The sequence below is a fragment of the Strongylocentrotus purpuratus genome, unplaced genomic scaffold, assembly GCF_000002235.5.
Source record: "Strongylocentrotus purpuratus isolate Spur 01 unplaced genomic scaffold, Spur_5.0 spur5_scaffold_10, whole genome shotgun sequence".
NCBI lineage: Eukaryota > Metazoa > Echinodermata > Echinoidea > Camarodonta > Strongylocentrotidae > Strongylocentrotus > Strongylocentrotus purpuratus.
In genome coordinates, this window is record NW_022145595.1 from 11,153,720 (window position 1) to 11,174,640 (window position 20,921).

Sequence of the window (20,921 nt, forward strand, 5' to 3'; positions counted from 1 at the left end):
AAAACTTGTAAATCAAATGGTACATCTATATTTTCCAACAACCGTCTTCCAGGAGAACTGTGAAGACCAGGATTGAGCTAGTTTCCATCAAACTTTGAAACATTGTTTTAAGAATACAAACACTCTTTAATTACAATAATGATAATAGGCATTTATATAGCGCCGTCTATTTAGACGACTCTATTCCGAGGCGTAAAGGTATTGTTAAAAAAGATGAGATTCCAGCTTGGATTTAAAGGTCTCTTTGCTATTATTATCCTGGTGTACATGTAACTAGGCAAGCTCTTGATTTCAAAGAGATACATTATATCTTGTAGTTGTTAAATGTAACTGATCAGGCATTTGCAGGTTCCAGCATGGACTACAAGGAGAACATGATGTGAGGTAGCATTGTTTGAACATGGAGACTTTAACTCTTAAGCTGCCCCCATGCAATGCATCCCGTGCTACAGTGCTAATCCCTCTTGTGCCAGCCACAAATCCCCCCTGTGCCAAGTTTATTTTAGGGTTGGTTCAAGTGCGTGCATTCTAAATCTTTACTGACATATTTGATGATAAAATATCACAATTTTCTCTGGAAAATCCAATGTAACTGTATAAGTGAAGCACGCAAAATCGAAACGATAATTAATGCTTTACACAAATACAATAAGCTGCCATGTGTGCACACAATGTGCATCGCACAATAGGCATAAACAATTAGCATGTGTACTTTTGTACGAAAATGTGTACCTGGCACGCGAGCAAAAGAGAGATTTTGTGTGCATGGTAAGCGACCGGAAACCCAATTATGTGAGCGTGGCATGTCAGTGCGTTCACAGAATGGTGTTTTTGGCACGATATGAGTTAAGAGAGAACCAGAGAGAGAGAGAGAGAGAGAGAGAAAGAGAGCTTTATTAAATATATGTACGTAAACTTAAGAGAGCTCTACTTACAGCTAACGTCATGGGAATGTTCTGTTTCTTGGCGTTGTCGTTGTGCTGATCCACGTTGAGCATGATGATAGCATAGGCAAGTGTGAACGCAGCGTCATGGTTGGCAAACGGGTGGCCATTGCAAGTCTGAAATGGAATAGTTGGGAAATAATAAGGTGAGAAATGCACTTCAAAAGTAACTACATTCAAACCTGCTCTAGTGACCACCTGTCTACAAAGGCCACATTTGTGGTTTCCCTTCAAAATGATTTCTCATTGAATCATGTACTAAAGGAACCTGTCTACAAAGGCCACTTTTTGTGTTTCCCTTGGGTGGTCGCTATAGACAGGTTTGACTGTATCATATTCATATTTGAGGATGTTTGGATATGAAAAATGTTAGAAAAAAGAATATATGTATTCATTTCCTAAACATTCAGTGAGTAAATATTGCAAAGGCCTGGGACCGTTTCATAAAACTTTATATCAATAACGAATGCTAAATATCTATGACAAATCTGCTCTCAGCCAACCAAATGCCAGGATTTCAGTAGCTTATAACAGTTATTGTAACTTGTTATTGATAACAAGTTTTATGAAACAGGGCCTTGGTTGCCAAATCAGACAAGAATGAAACAATGTTTTTTTTTCATGCAGTCATAATCTGTCACATTCTATCATGTGGTGCTAGTACTGGAATATAAATACTTCATACTCATTTCCACTAAATGAGTGTACTGCCCTTCAAAAAACTTGAAGTTAAAAATGATGCATGATACATCCATGGAAACATCAACATTTTACTTCATCATGGCTTACGCTCAACGTAGCTATTACTTATATTAAAGAAGAAAAAAATGTACATATAATAATTATCAGTCTTTTTTTTGTATACAACGAATACATCAATAATGCAGTATTTTCAACACACAAGGTATATTCATACTCGTACTCAGAAAGGGGCCATTGAAATTGCCATTAGACATGATGGTCACACTTACATGCCACTTATCAGCAAAGCATTCCAGAAGATGTTGAATGACCGGTGCTTCTCCCGGTAACCTGAACGCCTCCAAGAGCATCCTCAAGGCTTCATCGACCCTGGTGTTTGCAAAGCCAAACAAGCTGAAAGAAAGGAATGGTAAAAGGGATTAGAATAGCTGGTACAAACAGGAGGAATAATAATATACCGTACTTATATAGCGCTGGGGAATAATCCCGAAGGGGAAATGTGGCACTAAATATAAACCACTTGGAGAAAGTTCCCTGATCATACTATCACAATCTTCATTATCTTCTTCCTCATTACCACTATTATCATTATTATTGTAATCATCATCATCATCAATATCATTATCAACTCCACCAATATCATTACTATCATCATTAATATCTCCACCAATGTCATCATCACCACCAGCATCATCATCATCGCCATCAAAACCATCATCCTCAACACCAGCATTACCAGAGCTGCTAACCTTGTGCGACCAAAAAAAGGAATCATGATGGCCAAAAAACAGGAATTTCAAGCAAAAAAAAGGAATTCATAGAAAATGAAACTTACAACCACACTCAACACACTTCCGATACAGAAATGTTCATTCCTCATCCTGTTTTTTCCATACAAGCAGGTATTTTTTCTTTGGTTATTTTGGTATTATCGGCATTTCATTCTTTTTGAGAATATGTTTCTCTTCAAGTATGTTTTCAAGTATTTTTAAAAATTAGTTTTTTATTGAATTTGTGATCAAATCGCCATTATAAGGCAGTTGTTTGATGTGTGGTATGTAAACAAAATTAAAAATAAATAAATAAATATAAAAAAAACTAGATGGAATTTTGACTGCGCGCAGTCGAAAATGATGCCTCCGCCATAGAGCAATTTAAACAAGTTTGGAGTTTAAATCTCCAGTGGTTCTTGAGATATCATGATAACAATCTCAATGTATGGAATTTCATAAGTTGACCTCTGTGACCCTTGACCTTTGACCTACGTGCTCCAAAATCTAATCAGATTGTCTTCCTATGGTGATACACACTATCATTAAGTTTGAAGTTTAAATCTCCAGTGGTTCTTGAGATATTATGATATGGTGATACATACTATCATTAAGTTTGAAGTTTAAATCTCCAGTGGTTCTTGAGATATTATGATAACAATCTCAATGTATGGAATTTCATAAGTTGACCTCTGTGACCCTTGACCTTTGACCTACGTGCTCCAAAATCTAATCAGATCGTCTTCCTATGGTGATACATACTATCCTTAAGTTTGAAGTTTTTACATCTCCAGTGGTTCTTGAGATATCATAACAATCTCAATGTATGGAATTTCATAAGTTGACCTCTATGACCAGAGCTGCCAACCTCTGAAACCAAAATCAGTAATCTGAAAGCTAAAAATCAGTAATTTTGGATGGAAATCAGTAATTTCAAGCGCGGCGCTTTCAACATCAAGAAGACTGCATTTGCACGTACATTGTAGAGCTGCACACAACACCACAACACAAACTACTAGTACCATGGTAATAGCATCACTCTGAATGACAGGACTTGAAGTAAAAACAAGAACATTCTGTTTATAACATCATTTTAAGTGCTATAAAAAAAACAATGGTTATTAGAGGATTGATGTATCATTACCCTGTTTCACTTACGTGTGTATATTCACTTCAGGTTTTTACAATTAACATAGAGGCATTTTTGACAAGTTGTGAAAGGTGGTCTGCTGCTGAAAACGCGATGTTGTGCTCTATCAAAAATTGAGTAAACTTCACTTCGGCGTTCGTGACAGAATTGTCCTTTGCGACGAAAAACTGGGCGATGTCATGACTGCGGGAATTGGAACTTGCCTCCGCCGCTGCAGTCCGGTGCTTCACCGACTTCAGATGTACCTGGATATCGTTCGAACCGCCATGACCAATTCCAAAATCGGATGAGCAATGTGTACAACAGGCACTGTTTGTATTCCTTTTCGACGGAACAATGCATGACCATTTCTTGGTGTAATCACCTGAGAAGGTTTGCAGTTTTTTAGAACGCTTCTTCGATGAAGTTGAAGTCATTTTTCTCCGTCGGTTACTCGAAGTTTGACGCGACCACGGCCGACCTGCTGCACATGCGGTAGTGTAACACTCGGCCAATGCATATTTCGCCCAGATAAATATCGTGCCACTTGTTTCAGCACATCCACCATGCATGCGCTTTCGTATCGGTCAAAACTTTGTGTGTCAGCTCATTCAAAATTTATTCGTGTATCATATTTTGTTATCAACAATGAAATGGGGTATATGAATAAAATGAAATGAATAAACATGATCCAACAAATAATGTGAAATAAAACACAATGACAATAATTGTTGAATATAAATTCAAGTTTAATCAAGGAAGTACATTCATTTTCCTCATGACAATTATCATCATCATCATCATCATCATCATCATCATCATCTTCATCATTAGTCGAGTCGTACTTTTATTATCATAACAATGAGAACCCATCACTAAGGGGAAAAAAATTGTAGACCTGCTATAAACTACACATGGACATGGTACCGTACGGGTTGGTTTGCAAGGTGGCTAAATGGACTTGGGACGAGTTTGCCGTCTCCCCGATATATATTGCATGCTGAAAGCTAGCACACGCAGCCCATATAGGCAGGGCGGTGTGCATATCTTTCGATGGTACATGTAGCTACATGTGTGTGCAGTGGTCGTGGCTGAGGCGCGGATGATATTTCCGTGCGCTCAAAAGTTAACCACCGGGCCGAGGCCCGGGAAGTATCGCGATCATTACCGCTAAAACACTCGCATATGCATAATGCATGTGTTAATACATAGGCATGTCCAGAAATCGGGGAATCCGTAATTTTTGAAGGGGTTTCCGTGCTTCCGTAATTGCCGTTGATTTCCGTACCAATTACGGAAAATCCGTACTAGTTGGCAGCTCTGTATGACCCTTGACCTTTGACCTACGTGCTCCAAAATGTAATCAGATTGTTTTCCTATAGAGATACACACTATCACTAAGTTTGAAGTTTAAATCTCCAGTGGTTCTTGAGATATCATGATAACAATCTCAATGTATGGAATTTCATAAGTTGACCTCTGTGACCCTTGACCTTTGACATACGTGCTCCAAAATCTAATCAGATCGTCTTCCTATGGTGATACATACTATCCTTAAGTTTGAAGTTTAAATCTCAAATGGTTCTTGAGATATCGCGCTAACAAACTCAATACAAGGAATTTCATAAGTTGACCTCTGTGACCTGTGACCTTTGACCTACATACTCCAAAATCTAATCAGATCGTCTTCCTATGGTGATAAATACTATTCCCGAGTCTTAAGTTTAAATCTTAAATGGTTCTTGAGATATTGTGATAACGGTCAAACGGGACGGACGGACAACCCGAAAACATGATGCCTCCGGCACCACCTTCGGTGGCGGAGGCATAAAAATTAAAAATCAAAAATTAAAAAAACATATTTTATGAAGAAAAAACGTAATACCGTAATTTGGAGGAAAAAACGGAGTAATTTCGGCAAAAAATGGAATGGTTGGCAGCTCTGCATTACCATCATCGTTATCTCCGATATCATCATGATCATCATCACTACCACCACCGCTACCACCACCACCACCAGAACCATCTACACCACCAACATCACCATCAATATCGTTCCTTGGCATATTTTCTTTCAACTTACTCTAGGTAAGGGTCCAGGATCTTGGCATTCTTCTTGGCGCTGATGTATTCACCAATTTGCTTCTTATCCACGTGGGGGTTGTCCTTGATGAACGCTGCAATGGCCTGAGGGTCCGAGGGGTTCGGAAGGAGGCCATTCTCCTGCAGGAATGCTATCCCCTTCGAGGGTTTTTGGTTGAACAGCTCTGTACCACCATTCAAGAGCTAATATATCAAACAAAAAGATTCATGACATTTAATACATAACCCTTCATAACACTTCATAATAATAATAATAATAATAGGCATTTCTATAGCGCCGTCTATCTAGAAATTCTATTCCGAGGCGCATTTATTATTACCCCGGCTTTAGCGTAACTGCCATTACAGCGCTGCAGCATTTCAAGGAATTAATTCACCAAAGGACATTAGTGCCGTGTCGGGGATCGAACCACGACCTCTCAGTTTCAAGTCAAGTGCTAAAACCACTCCACTACGACACTTTATAGTAGACTGGTGCAAATAGACTCTTGTCCACACGGGGGTTGTCCATGATGAATGTTGCAATGGCCTGAAGCTGTTCTCCTGTAGGAATGAAATTCCTTTTGATGGTTTCCGATTGAACAGCTTGGGAAGAGCATTCAAATGTTAACATGGACAACAGAGAAGATATGGAAGATTAAGTGCACTAAGAACATATCCAGTGTTCCAGACGCAACTAATTGCTACTTGAATCCAAATTATTACCCCTCCTTCTCCCCCTCCCCCACAAGTACCCCAGCAAGACAATTAGATGTAGACATACCCTGACCCTTGACTGCCTACATGTACAATCCCCGGTGAAAACTAGCATCCTTGGAAAATAGTGTCCCCTTTAACTATTCCTGCTCATAGCATTTTCCTCCTTGTTGGGACTCGAGTCCAATTCTTAAGCTTCGCACACTCAGCATCGAGTCCTAGCGCGTAACAGGTGGCAAGCTGTTTATACTACAGTGAAACCTGTATGTAGAGACCACTCAAGGGAAACACGACAAGTGGTCTTTATAGACAGGTGGTTTGGAGCAAGCATTTTTTAAAGTATTGTGGACTCGGCCTGGAGCAGAAAACTGATACAGTCAAACCTTTCTACAACGACCACCCAAGGGAAACACAAAAAGTGGTCTTTGTAGACGGGTTTCTTTAGTACAATGTTCAATGAGAAACCATTTTCAAGGGAAAACAAAAACGTGGTCTTTGTAGACAGGTTGTCACTAGAGCAGGTTTGACTGTAGTATACATACCTTCTTCCTGTGTTTGAGCTGAGCCAGCTCCTCCTGAGTAGGTAGGTTAGGTGAAGACGAAAACCGGCTCTGTTTTCTGCTTGGGGTCGTCTTGGGTTTGTCCGCTGCATGTTCTTTACCTTGATTCATAGGATAAAAAGAAATGGAAAATATGATGTGACATTTGTAAACTACCAGATTTAACCATTTTGATTTTTTGATCGTTTGTTTGTTTTCTTAAAATGAAGTTAGATGTTTGTTCATGAACAAGTGTTGTTCCAAGTGCAGTCTTCAAAGACAAGGGTATCTACCACTTAGACTACCTGAGACTCTTTTTCAAAGGAGGTTTACCAACAATCCATTTCTACAATACTTTGTTTTCCAGTGCAGTCTTCAACGACCAGGAGGAGTGTTATACAAAGATCCTAGGTTGAACTTATCTCTAAGTTGGACTTGGACTTCAATTATGGAAAGCCCTTAGCATCTATGAAAATATTTTGTAAAAGTTATTTTAAAAGACATCAAATATTGATTCAAATCATTCATATTTTCTATTATCAAGGAAATTTCATGTTCTTGATGAGGAATTTATGAAAAGTCTAAAATATTTTAATTTTAGCTTTTGAACATATTTTATTTTAAGGCTACAAATGGCTCTCCATAATATTTAGGTCCAACTTAAAGGTAGATTTGATTTAGGATCTTTGTGAAACACCCCCCTGAAAAGCCACGTACCTGGTGACCCTTCCAGTTCCTTCTCCTTGAGTGCATGTGCCATGATCTGTCCCATAGCGTAACCAGTGGTTGGAGGACCCACGTTGGCATAGTGGTCACTGCGGGTCGACTCCGAATCCGATGTTTCGTGATGCGATGGGCTCTCAGATCCGTTCTCTTCATTAGGCTGTATGTACAAGAAGGATGTAATAACATAGTCAACAGGGTTATAAAAAGTGAATCGCAAAAGCGAAACACTAACTTAAAACTTTCCATTCTGTCTACTAAAAGAAGAACGATCACTTTTTGAGAAGAATGTAATAACATAGTCAACAGGGATATAGAAGGTTAATCAAACCTGTCTATAAAGGCCACCTGTCTACAGTCGCCACTATTTGTGTTTCCCTTGAAGCATGTTCTGCAAGTGAACAAGTTACATCCATCAGGGACTGCATTAGACAGTTTAGACAACAATCAAACCTGTCTGTAAAGGCCACCTGCGTACAGAAATGGACAGGTATAACTGTACGTCAAAGTTGATGCATTATGCTTACCTCCTGGACCTGTATCATGACACCCGAATCAGGGACGGTGGTGGCAAACCTCTCGGTAGCGTCCGATGTCACCGAGGACATTGTTGAGAGTATCCTCTGCTGGCAGCTAGCCTCGATGCTGTCCACGACGGCCAGTAGGGCATCCAAAGAGAGCAGATGGGTGGTGTACAACGATCCTGATACTGGAAACGCATTCTGGATAGACGATTCAAAATATGGAGTAATGTTACAGCAACCACATGTATTAAAGAGAAGGTTGAGTTCTGGGAAGAGGTGAAAAATAATTTGTGAGCATTACTCATTCTTATTATGCAAGTGTGGAAGAACATCAATTAAGACATGTTCCCTGAAAAGCATGGCTCTTCAAATGCCTTCATATTCTAAATATGCATGTAACATCGTAAAAATCGGGGGGGGGGGGGGGCCGGCTTTTTACGCCACGTGTTCGTGTAGTCCCATATACATCTTTCTGTGTACAGTGTCTGTAACTTTACCAAGACTTGTCCAAATTTCTTATCATTTTGATGATTCCAGAACCTTGCAATACACACAAATTATATGCTAGATGATCAACCTTTTCTGGTCGGTTCCACACCGTTTCTTTCACAATGCAATCGCATGACCAGAACTCAACTTCATCTTTAAACCCTGCTGCACTACTTGTAGCTACTTGCACCCTCTATATAGCAAACAATGCCTAAGCGGGGACCATTGGTCCCCCATGGTCCCCTTTTTCTTATGTTAATTGAGAGCTGATTTGATGAGATAACCACCAGTCAGTGACCATGCAGGAAGTTCTTATCCCTCCTGGTCAAACTAGTGCAGATAGGCTTAGTTTAAATAAACCATCAATCAATCAATCTATCAATCTATCAATCAAACATAACACATCATACCTTTGAAAGGAGATTGGTAAGGTTGTCAAACAGGTTACTGCAGTAGAGATCGCAGTCATAGTTGAGGTACAGTTCTGATACGAGGGACGGTATCTTCCACAACTGTTAAAAAACAAGGAAAAAAAAAATCAGTGATTAAAAACAAACAATAACTATTGTACACAAAATACTCAGCACCATGTAAAATTGTACTAAATTATAATTTCATGCCTAAAAGACAATATCCAAAAGACCAAACACTAACTTTTGTCAAGTCTGGATTTTGCACCCTCTCACAATGTCAATTTATAATGTTACAAATTTACTTGAAGAGTGCCCAGTGCCATTTCCTTGAGACGATGATGTCCATGAACTTATAGTTTTTAACCCACAATCCCCAAGTTTCCACATCAAATGAAACTCCCCAAACTTCAAAACTCCCAAACGTTTTGTGTCACTCTTATAGTGTTGCCAATTTACCTGAACAAGGGTGTCCAGTGCCATTTCCTTCTGTTCGTAAGGGATGCGTTGAGACTCCGAGACGATGATACCTGTAAGTTTCTGGATAAACATCTCCAGCTGTAGCTTGAGATGGGTCCTCATCGACTCGAAGAGGAAGAAACAAACTCGGAGGGATGCGGCAAAGATGGACAACCTTTCCGTCTGGAGAAGCTAAGAGTTAAAGCGATAAATCAATTATTTTAGGATTTACAAGTTTACACACAAAAAAGGAAACAAACTCAAGAAAGATTGTCTTTCAAAGCTCACTTCTTCTACATGTAATACGAACTCAAGAATGTGATACCATCAAAAAAAACTTGTCTAAAGTTAGATAAATGTTCTGCATATTGTCAAATATCATGAAAGACACAAACTGTCTGCATCATAACTTTGCTAAAACATAAAACAGGAAAGGAAGTCTTAAAAAATTCTCACAAATAATCCCTGATATAACTCAGACATACATATAGTTTTAAAAAAACATTCATTTGGAAATCTCTACCAAGTGCTCTTTGTTCTCAAAATAACCCTGAGCTCTTCAAGAAACATCTCAAAACATATCTTTTCAATGATGCATTTAATTAATTCATGTTTCGTAGATTTATTTCAGATCATTATTTTTCTTGTTTAATATTGTTTTTTATCTTAAGTGTAGAATAAGATATTGATATCGTTTTGTATTTTTAAGTGTAGAATAAGGTATTACCTTGGATGTAAAGCGCATTGAGAGTTCTGTCAGTTCTGAAATGCGCTATATAAAAATGTATTATCATTATCATCTCTGGAAAAAGGAAATACTCTATCTGTACTTACTGCAAAGAGGTTTTTGCACATCTCATCTTTGATAAGAGCGATGAGGGTGGAGAAGGAGGGAATGTGATCGCATCCCGTTTCTACGGCGATGGTAAGGAGGCTTAGACCCATATGCATCATCAGATCAGTGTTGTGCCTAGGATACAAAAAAGATATCAATTCATTAATCAGAGATGTTCATACGTCGGTATATAATCGTCATGAAGTAGGGAACTTGGCGATCACCCCTGATCACTACATAACACTGAGCCAATGGGTATTACACTCCCGTGTATATGTCCGTGTGCTGCCTTCTATATACCCATGCTTAAGCGACTTTAAAGTCCATCATCTGTTCCTAGGGTGGTATTCTGAAATGGTTTTACCTTTTATGTTAGTCAAACAATGTTAAAGCCAGTGGGTCAGCAGTTTTGATGTCCTGAAGGTCAAAGTTTACTGAGGCCAGACTTGATGGAAACACCATTAATGGGTGTACACGTCAGCTCACAGCAGACCCGTAGGCAAATCAAGAAATACCCCCTCGTCTCTCAGAGAGTCTTTAGGTGATGCAAATGTTAGATAAGGACTTAACCATTTGAGGAACAGACAGAGCATTACATAAAGCTTGTTGGTCATAAAACAATAGGCTAATCCTGGTGATTGACAACACCTGTTATTGGGTAAACACACAAACAGTGTCAAATTTCCCATGAGAGCCCACTTTTAATTGTCAGAATAAATCAAAATTAGGACAGGACATCGATTAATGTCTGCACAAAGCTCGTTGCCTTTGGGTAATGTTAAAAGACAAATCTGTGCAAGCACCAATGGTAAGTGTTTGTTCCATGCAATTTCAGTTTGATGTGACAATTAAAATAATACATAAATATACTCTACTAAAAGCGAGGTATCCCTTTGCATAGATCAAAATGGTCAGGACTGCAATCAATAGTTTGACTTTGCAAAATTCAACTTAGGAAGTGTAAATAAGACATGTTTTGCATACTTTGGTCATAAAAAACTATTTGACTTTTGCATACTAATTATCTTATCTTAGGGACGTTGCGCTTCCAACATTTTTGTTTATTAAATGCACTGTTCCTACTACATGTATGTATTATATCACAACGTAACCCACTGAATTTTATTATCTGTAAACAATTATTTTGGTGCATAAATAAAACAAACAAACAAATAATAATTATCAGCTATGTTATCTTAGGGACGTTGCGCTTCAATCATTTTTTGTTTATGCACTGTTCCTACTTTGTATCATATCTCGATGCAACCCACTGAATTTTGTTATCTATAAACATTTATTTTACATGGTGAATAATAAAACAAACAATCAAACAAAAATAACAATAACAAAAAAAAATTAACAAACATCTAGTTATGCAGAATTGAGTGTACTTACCTGTCATGGGGGTTGATAAGGGAGATGAGAAACCTGAGAAGCTCCCTTACACACGGCAGGCCATACGGGATCGGTGGTCCTGCTCCTAGTTGGGAAAGAATATAATAAAATTAATAATGATCTGGATCTATATAGCTCTTAATACGGAATACCATCTTTAAGTGCTTTACAGATATTATTACCCCAGTCATCGGATTCATTCACGCACAATGTGCACCATCTCCACTGTCTTGGGAGTATTTCTACCATAAGGTCACCGTGAGGGCATGGGCAATTACTAAGGCGCCACGGATTTATTCAACTGGCATTCGGAATGCATTCGGAATGTCCTTGTTAATCTTTCTGGAATGTATCTGGAATGACCCCATTCTAGCCACATTCTCAAAAAATCGATGCGACCTGCGCCTATTGTCTAGAGAACAAAGGGGCATTCCAGAATGCGCACATTCTGGAATGCATTCTGGAATGCGCCTTTGTTCTCTAGACAAAAGGCGCAATTCGCATCGACTTTTTGAGAATTGGGCGATTAAAAAGCATGCCCGAGACGCTGGCGATTAATCAGAATTGCGTGATTTCAAATGCCTGCCAAAGTGACTACAGCGCGGCGCACAACAGGCTATAACATTCGTTCTCTCAACTTCTGATTTTCTGAAGTTGATAACAGCGGAAATACGTTGTCTCCTATTTGAAGGGAAAAAATATCTTGGAATTACGTTTCCATTTTCCAATAAAAAAAAAGTTGCGGCCGCTTTATTTCTTAACCGTTAAAATGAATTTTGACGCTACGAGCTTGTTTTAATACAAGTATTTTCCTGCTCGAAAAAAGATTGCATTTATATAAAATAAATTGTTTGTGTTTTCAAATTTCTGCCGAAATAGTGTTGGAATATGAATAAGTATCATAATAGACAGCGCGGAGCACTTTTAGAAGGAGTAAGAGCTATTTTTATTTATCTTTTTAAACAAGGTATAACATTCGTTCTCTCAACTTCTGATTTTCTGAAATTGATAACAACGGAAACACGTTGTCTCCTAATTGAAGGAAAAAATTATCTTGTTATTACGTTTCCATTTTCCCATAAAAAAGTTGCGGCCGCTTTATTTCTTCCCCGGTAAAATGAATTTTGACGCTACGAACGAGTTCTAATACAAGTATTTTCCCGCTCGAAAAAGATTACATTTATATAAAATAACTTGTTTGTCTGTTCAAATTTCTGCCGACATAGTGTTGGAATATAGACAGCGCGGAGCACTTTTAGAAGGAGTAAGAGCTATTTTTATTTATCTTTTTAAACAAGGTATAACATTCGTTCTCTCAACTTCTGATTTTCTGAAGTTGATAACAGCGGAAACACGATGTCTCCTAATTGAAGGAAAAAATTATCTTGGTATTACGTTTCCATTTTCCCATAAAAAAGTTGCGGCCGCTTTATTTCTTCCCCGGTAAAATGAATTTTGACGCTACGAACAAGTTCTAATACAAGTATTTTCCCGCTCGAAAAAGATTACATTTATATAAAATAACATGTTTGTCTTTTCAAATTTCTGCCGACATAGTGTTGGAATGTGAATAAGTATCAGTTTATATAGACAGCGCGGAGCACTTTTAAAAGGAGTAAGAGCTATTTTTATTTATCTTTTTAAACAAGGTATAACATTCGTTCTCTCAACTTCTGATTTTCTGAAGTTGATAACAACGGAAACACGTTGTCTCCTAATTGAAGGAAAAAATTATCTTGGTATTACGTTTCCATTTTCCCATAAAAAAGTTGCGGCCCCTTTATTTCTTCCCCGGTAAAATGAATTTTGACGCTACGAACGAGTTCTAATACAAGTATTTTCCCGCTCGAAAAAGATTACATTTATATAAAATAAATTGTTTGTATTTTCAAATTTCTGCCGACATAGTGTTGGAATATAGACAGCGCGGAGCACTTTTAGAAGGAGTAAGAGCTATTTTTATTTATCTTTTTAAACAAGGTATAACATTCGTTCTCTCAACTTCTGATTTTCTGAAGTTGATAACAGCGGAAACACGATGTCTCCTAATTGAAGGAAAAAATTATCTTGGTATTACGTTTCCATTTTCCCATAAAAAAGTTGCGGCCGCTTTATTTCATCCCCGGTAAAATGAATTTTGACGCTACGAACGAGTTCTAATACAAGTATTTTCCCGCTCGAAAAAGATTACATTTATATAAAATAACTTGTTTGTCTTTTCAAATTTCTGCCGACATAGTGTTGGAATATATATAAGTATCAGTTTATATAGACAGCGCGGAGCACTTTTAGAAGGAGTAAGAGCTATTTTTATTTATCTTTTTGAACAAGGTATAACATTCGTTCTCTCAACTTCTGATTTTCTGAAGTTGATAACAGCGGAAACACGTTGTCTCCTAATTGAAGCAAAAAATTATCTTGGTATTACGTTTCCATTTTCCCATAAAAAAGTTGCGGCCGCTTTATTTCTTCCCCGGTAAAATGAATTTTGACGCTACGAACGAGTTCTAATACAAGTATTTTCCCGCTCGAAAAAGATTACATTTATATAAAATAACATGTTTGTCTTTTCAAATTTCTGCCGACATAGTGTTGGAATGTGAATAAGTATCAGTTTATATAGACAGCGTGGAGCACTTTTAAAAGGAGTAAGAGCTATTTTTATTTATCTTTTTGAACAAGGTATAACATTCGTTCTCTCAACTTCTGATTTTCTGAAGTTGATAACAGCGGAAACACGTTGTCTCCTAATTGAAGCAAAAAATTATCTTGGTATTACGTTTCCATTTTCCCATAAAAAAGTTGCGGCCGCTTTATTTCTTCCCCGGTAAAATGAATTTTGACGCTACGAACGAGTTCTAATACAAGTATTTTCCCGCTCGAAAAAGATTACATTTATATAAAATAACATGTTTGTCTTTTCAAATTTCTGCCGACATAGTGTTGGAATGTGAATAAGTATCAGTTTATATAGACAGCGCGGAGCACTTTTAAAAGGAGTAAGAGCTATTTTTATTTATCTTTTTAAACAAGGTATAACATTCGTTCTCTCAACTTCTGATTTTCTGAAGTTGATAACAACGGAAACACGTTGTCTCCTAATTGAAGGAAAAAATTATCTTGGTATTACGTTTCCATTTTCCCATAAAAAAGTTGCGGCCCCTTTATTTCTTCCCCGGTAAAATGAATTTTGACGCTACGAACGAGTTCTAATACAAGTATTTTCCCGCTCGAAAAAGATTACATTTATATAAAATAACATGTTTGTCTTTTCAAATTTCTGCCGACATAGTGTTGGAATGTGAATAAGTATCAGTTTATATAGACAGCGCGGAGCACTTTTAAAAGGAGTAAGAGCTATTTTTATTTATCTTTTTGAACAAGGTATAACATTCGTTCTCTCAACTTCTGATTTTCTGAAGTTGATAACAGCGGAAACACGTTGTCTCCTAATTGAAGCAAAAAATTATCTTGGTATTACGTTTCCATTTTCCCATAAAAAAGTTGCGGCCGCTTTATTTCTTCCCCGGTAAAATGAATTTTGACGCTACGAACGAGTTCTAATACAAGTATTTTCCCGCTCGAAAAAGATTACATTTATATAAAATAACATGTTTGTCTTTTCAAATTTCTGCCGACATAGTGTTGGAATGTGAATAAGTATCAGTTTATATAGACAGCGCGGAGCACTTTTAAAAGGAGTAAGAGCTATTTTTATTTATCTTTTTAAACAAGGTATAACATTCGTTCTCTCAACTTCTGATTTTCTGAAGTTGATAACAACGGAAACACGTTGTCTCCTAATTGAAGGAAAAAATTATCTTGGTATTACGTTTCCATTTTCCCATAAAAAAGTTGCGGCCCCTTTATTTCTTCCCCGGTAAAATGAATTTTGACGCTACGAACGAGTTCTAATACAAGTATTTTCCCGCTCGAAAAAGATTACATTTATATAAAATAAATTGTTTGTATTTTCAAATTCTTTAAACTCGGTCAAACTATCATCAATCTCTTTCTCTCTCTTTTGTTGTTGTTGCCATTTTGCTTTCGTTCAAATCAACTGCGTGTCAAGTAAATTACACTACCCGTTCAATAAATGCAAGGGAAAAGATTTAACGGTGGAGGCAAAGGACGTATTTTACTCAGTGGGAACATCATAATTATTCTGTATTAACATCGACTTCCATTACGACTGGTTCCTAGGAAACCAAAAAATATCGATGGACGATGCTCCACCCCCCCCCCCCTTCCCCGAAAGATTGAATGGAATATGAAACATCTGAGACTTGGCATTTATAAATTGTACTTAATTAAAATAAATGGGCAATCCAACCCTGTGGTGGAAATTTGCTTTAAAGGAAAGCAAAACAAATCAGGGGAAAACATTCATAAAAGTTTGAAAAACGATCCGATAAACAAGATCAGATAACAAAACAAAGGCCTTTGCGGGTTGTGAAAACAGCCATTAAATAACCGACCCCTGACTTGGTAATTCTTCTCCCCTGTAATTACCAGTGTCGGAACTCTGACAATACAGTTTTCATGTTATCAACTTGATCAGTTTAGCGAATCATTCATGTATGGACCTCCTCTATTATGAAACGCTTATCTCAGCTGCCTGGACCGGATCCCACAATAAGAGGAACAAACGAATGTAAAGGTGTAACTACTCTGGAAGATTACCGTGTTGAAAGAAGAGGATGTAGGCCCAAACGTAGGTCAAGCTACATGACAATACAAACAACCACTCTTTATGTACCTTTACGAGGGCATGTAACCATTTTAGAGCAGGTTTGAGTTATAGGTATAGCCACGAATATGAGAATTTTCCTGGGCAAATATGCTACCATTGTTAAAGGGGGAAAAAAAGCAAGGCAACATAAAAAAAAAAACAAGTTTTCTGGCAATAAAGAAAAGCGAGTGCAAGATGAAGAAATTAATGTCTATTATCATTACTATTCTATTACAATATTGTAAGCATCATCATCGCCATCATCATCATCATTTCATGTATACATGCCATCTACAGAACTGATCATGAAACGAAGATTAACAAAGTTTTATTGACAGGATAGGTTGAACGAGAACACAGATGGAGACGAAGACAAATAAATTGAATTCTCACGAGGGATAACCAAAACAAGTCTAGCTGTTCAATGGTTATCCTGATAAATGGGGTTTGTGTGTCATTTTATTCCATAAAATATATCTAGGCAATAGTGGTAAGATTGTAATATGGTAAGGCACACGACAAATGAATATTTCTAATTATGAGAAACAAAGTCGAAAGTATTCAAAGTAAATATTATTTTTGTTTTCGAGAATAAAACAATGTTCATTTCAAAATGCATAAGTTCCCCAAATAGTCCTTTATTTGATTTGCACATTTAAAAGAAAGGGCATTTAGTGTAGATCATGGCATAATGTTGGTCAGAATATAGTTACAAAATGTGTCGAAAACCCGTGTAAAACGAAGGCTTAGGCCTATTATTTATGGCTCGGTTGATAATCGGCCGAGCTTTAGCACACGACAATCATAGACAATGGGGGAATGAATGGAGGTATCGACCGATCTTACGCAATTTGTATCGTGAGTGTATTGAAAAGGAAAGACGTGAAGCTTCAGCAAAATAAGACGGCAATTTCCCTCAAAAAATAACGGACCTTATTTTTCGTATTGATGAACATTACTTATATCTTTAGAAATAAAAAAAAGTCTGAACTTTCATTTTTATATTTACAAAAAGAATCACGAAATTGACTGAATGAGGCGCAATGAAAGTAGAAAGCACCGCCAAATTTTCCATTACTTGCGATCTAACCGAAATCGCTCGAGAACCCCGTATTTCTTTATAGGGGCACATTACGGTGCGGGATCAGTCTAAAGGCCGATATTTTGTTATGCTATTAATATTATGTGCCATTTTTAGATACATGTATTCTTATTACCGGACGTCTCGTAGTTTCACGGTTCAGACCTAGTGTTATCCATTACGACTGTCAATTTAAGTTCACGAGATAGGAACCAAACAAATATCAATGGATGATGCTCTTACCCCCCCCCCCCCACCTCCCCACCTCCCACCTCCCCACCTCCCCACCTCCTTCCCCCGACCACGAAAGATTGGTGGGGATTTGAAAGTTGGATTGATGACTGTATCTTAGAAATGTTGTAATCAACACCCAAGTTCGAACACCGTCTCCTTCTTATCTAATATGAGGCGTCATGTCAATCAACACCAAAGTTTAAAACGCGCGTATATTTGACATTGTTAAGCGCCTTTGTTCTGAGAGCGCCGACATGCTTATGGCGGGAATGTCAAAATCTGTCATTATTGGTATGTGGTTGTTGCGCACGTGTCATGTTGTTGTCCACATGCCATGTTGGCGTGAGATAACATTGTTAAATTATTAGAGCATACGGACTATTTAGATTGGAAATAAGAAATAAGAAATCTTTTTACTTCCCATATATATAAAAAAAAAAGACTAAAATCAGATTTCACCACCTCATATGTCAACATTCACCATCTCTTGCATCCTCTTTCTTTCCCTCGTTCTCTCCAATTCCCCTCTCACTCAGTTATCATCTCTCCCCCACTCTCTACTGATCTATATATGACCTTCTCTTTTTTTTTTTTTTGGAATGAATAAGCACACCCTCTACAATTTTTATGAAATTCCGTAAAGAAATATGATATAAGTCATATTTTATTTATTATTGAAGAAGAAAAAAAAGAGATAGAATTAAAAAATTAGAGAGGGAAGATGAGGGAGGTGATGAAAAAAAAGGGGGGGGGGGGTAGGATAGTGTGCGCTAAACAAACAAATGATACGCAACATATAAGCACAGACCACAAACAAAATTATGTCCGTCTCGGTTTGGGAATAAGATTATTCGAAACAACATACTTCATAGGTTTACATTAAAGCATGTGCTTTCCTTCATGCGCAGACTCGTGGAGGGGGGGGGGGGGGAGCAACGGGGCCAGGCCGCTTCCTCCCTGGCCACCAAAAAAAGACGGACCGCCCCATCCCTGCCCCCCAAAAAGTTTAAAAATAAGATGGTAACCACAAATATCCACTCTCGCTTTTTATCTATAACAAGGATAACATGATAACGGAATAGGGGCAGTGATGAGAGAGAGAGAGAGAAGCGAAAGCAATTAAATATCGAGATTCTGATATGTCTATTGATCTTTTTGTGGGTACGATGAAAAGGCACGAATGAAGTAGAAAGTTGGATTGATGACTGTATCTTGGAAATGTTGTAATCAACACACAAGTTCCAACAGACCGCGATATTTACGATTGTTACGCCTCTGTTCTGAAAGCGCCGACATGTGGAGGGAATGTCATAATAAATCTGTCATTATTTGAATGTCGTTGTTGCAACCGTGGTCAATGGTGAGGAGCACTTATTTCCGATGACAAAAACATTTGTGTATTACAACATAATCCAACATTTTAGAATTGTTATAGGCACACAGCCAATTTACACCTGTAATCTCTCTCTCTCTCGATAATAATAATAAATCCAGATCTCGAATGAACACTGTCTCCTTCTTATCTAAAATGAGGGGTCATGTCAATCAACACCAAAGTTTAAAACACGCGTACATTGTTACGCGTCTATATTCTGAGAGCGCCGACATAGTAGTGGCGGGAATGTCATAATAAATCTGTCATTATTTTATTTATAAATAAGCACACCCTCTACAATTTTATGAAATTCCGTAAGTCGTATTTTATTTATAATTGAAGAAAAAAAAAACACACACACACAAAAATCATTATTTATAAGAGAAGGAATTTAAAAAATAGAGAGGGTAGATGAGGTAAGTGATGTAACAAATTAAAAAAAATGATACGCAACATAAGTACAGACCACAAAGAAAATTATGTCTGTCTCGGTTTAGGAATAAGATTATATGAAACAGCATACTTCATAGGTTTTCATTAAAGAATGTGCTTTCCTTCATGCGCAGACTCATGGAGGGGGGGGGGGGGCAACGGGGCCAGGCTGCTTCCTCCCTGGCCAAAAAAAAAAAAAGACGGACCCCCCCCCCCCCCCCATCCCTGCCCCCAAAAAAGTTTTAAAATAAGATGGTAATCACCACAAATATCCACTCTCGCTTTTTATCTAAATGTATCATTTCATTAGTCCTCCGATCTTTCAACACCCACCATCTCTTGCATCCTCTTTCTTCCTCTCATTTTGATCATTAAGATTCATCCGCATTTTCATGCAAAATATTTTCTTCATTTTTTTCTCAATCTTTCTTCTACTCTTTTTACCATCTTTAATGAGGCATCGTGTCAATCAACACCAACGTTTCAAAACACCGCGTATATTTGACACTGTTACGCGCCTTTGTTCTGAGAGCGCCGACTCAGGACATATTTGTGGCGGCCTGGCGGGAATGTCATAATAAATCTGTCTTCATTCTTTCTCAATCTTTCTTCTACTCTTTTCACCATCTTTAATAAGCTGAAGAAAAGAAAGAAAATCAATTACAATATCACCGACGCTTGAGAAATAAATAGTGAGAGAAAGACAGCTAGAAGCGAAAACAATTAAATATCGCTGATGTTACCGGAGTTTATGACAAAAATTAAGCCGTCGGAAAGAAATCAAAGTAAGTCCATTATCACCTGCGCTCGAGAAATGCAAAGAGCGACCGATCGCGGGAGAGACAGAAGCGAAACCAATTAAATATCTGTTGATTTCTATCAATTCTTATGGTGCATTCTATATCGAAACTCTTCCGGCACGCAATATCAAGAAGGTAGTTGCTGCCGATCGATCTCGCCTTTGTTTGGATGGCCTATTCATGGAGCATTCCAGAATGCACCCACAATGCGCCAATTAAGTCGTTAAGTACCGCATTCTAGGTACATTCTAGGTACATTCTGGAATGCGGATTAACAGAACAATAGATTCTGAATAGGGCATTCTACATGCATTCCGAATGCCAGTTGAATAAATCCGTGGCGCCTAACACAAATGTTTTCGTCATCCTACCCGGTCTCCATTTCTCTCTTGGGGATTGATTGGCAAATGTAGAGTAATGCCGTGCCAAAGGACATTAGTGCCGTGTCGGGGATCGAACCACAACCTTTGACTTTCAATATACATTCAAGCCATCTTGAATCATAAATCTACAAACAAATGGTAATCATTACAACATGTTTCATTCTCG

The 20,921-nt window shown here is 37.8% G+C and overlaps 1 protein-coding gene across 2 annotated transcripts in view; it reads right to left on the bottom strand.

Annotated features, from left to right (window-relative positions):
- LOC755271 (Golgi-specific brefeldin A-resistance guanine nucleotide exchange factor 1) overlaps positions 1-20,921 on the bottom strand; it is a 54,417-nt gene that overhangs the window by 21,038 nt on the left and 12,458 nt on the right. For both annotated transcript variants that reach the window (XM_030979480.1, XM_030979481.1), the window contains 10 exons: positions 11,719-11,803; positions 10,323-10,458; positions 9,489-9,680; positions 9,030-9,131; positions 8,134-8,328; positions 7,601-7,766; positions 6,887-7,005; positions 5,629-5,831; positions 1,916-2,039; positions 936-1,061 (listed from right to left, as the gene is read on the bottom strand). In XM_030979480.1, coding sequence (XP_030835340.1) covers positions 936-1,061; positions 1,916-2,039; positions 5,629-5,831; positions 6,887-7,005; positions 7,601-7,766; positions 8,134-8,328; positions 9,030-9,131; positions 9,489-9,680; positions 10,323-10,458; positions 11,719-11,803 — 1,448 coding nt within the window. The remainder of the gene's footprint in view (positions 1-935; positions 1,062-1,915; positions 2,040-5,628; positions 5,832-6,886; positions 7,006-7,600; positions 7,767-8,133; positions 8,329-9,029; positions 9,132-9,488; positions 9,681-10,322; positions 10,459-11,718; positions 11,804-20,921) is intronic.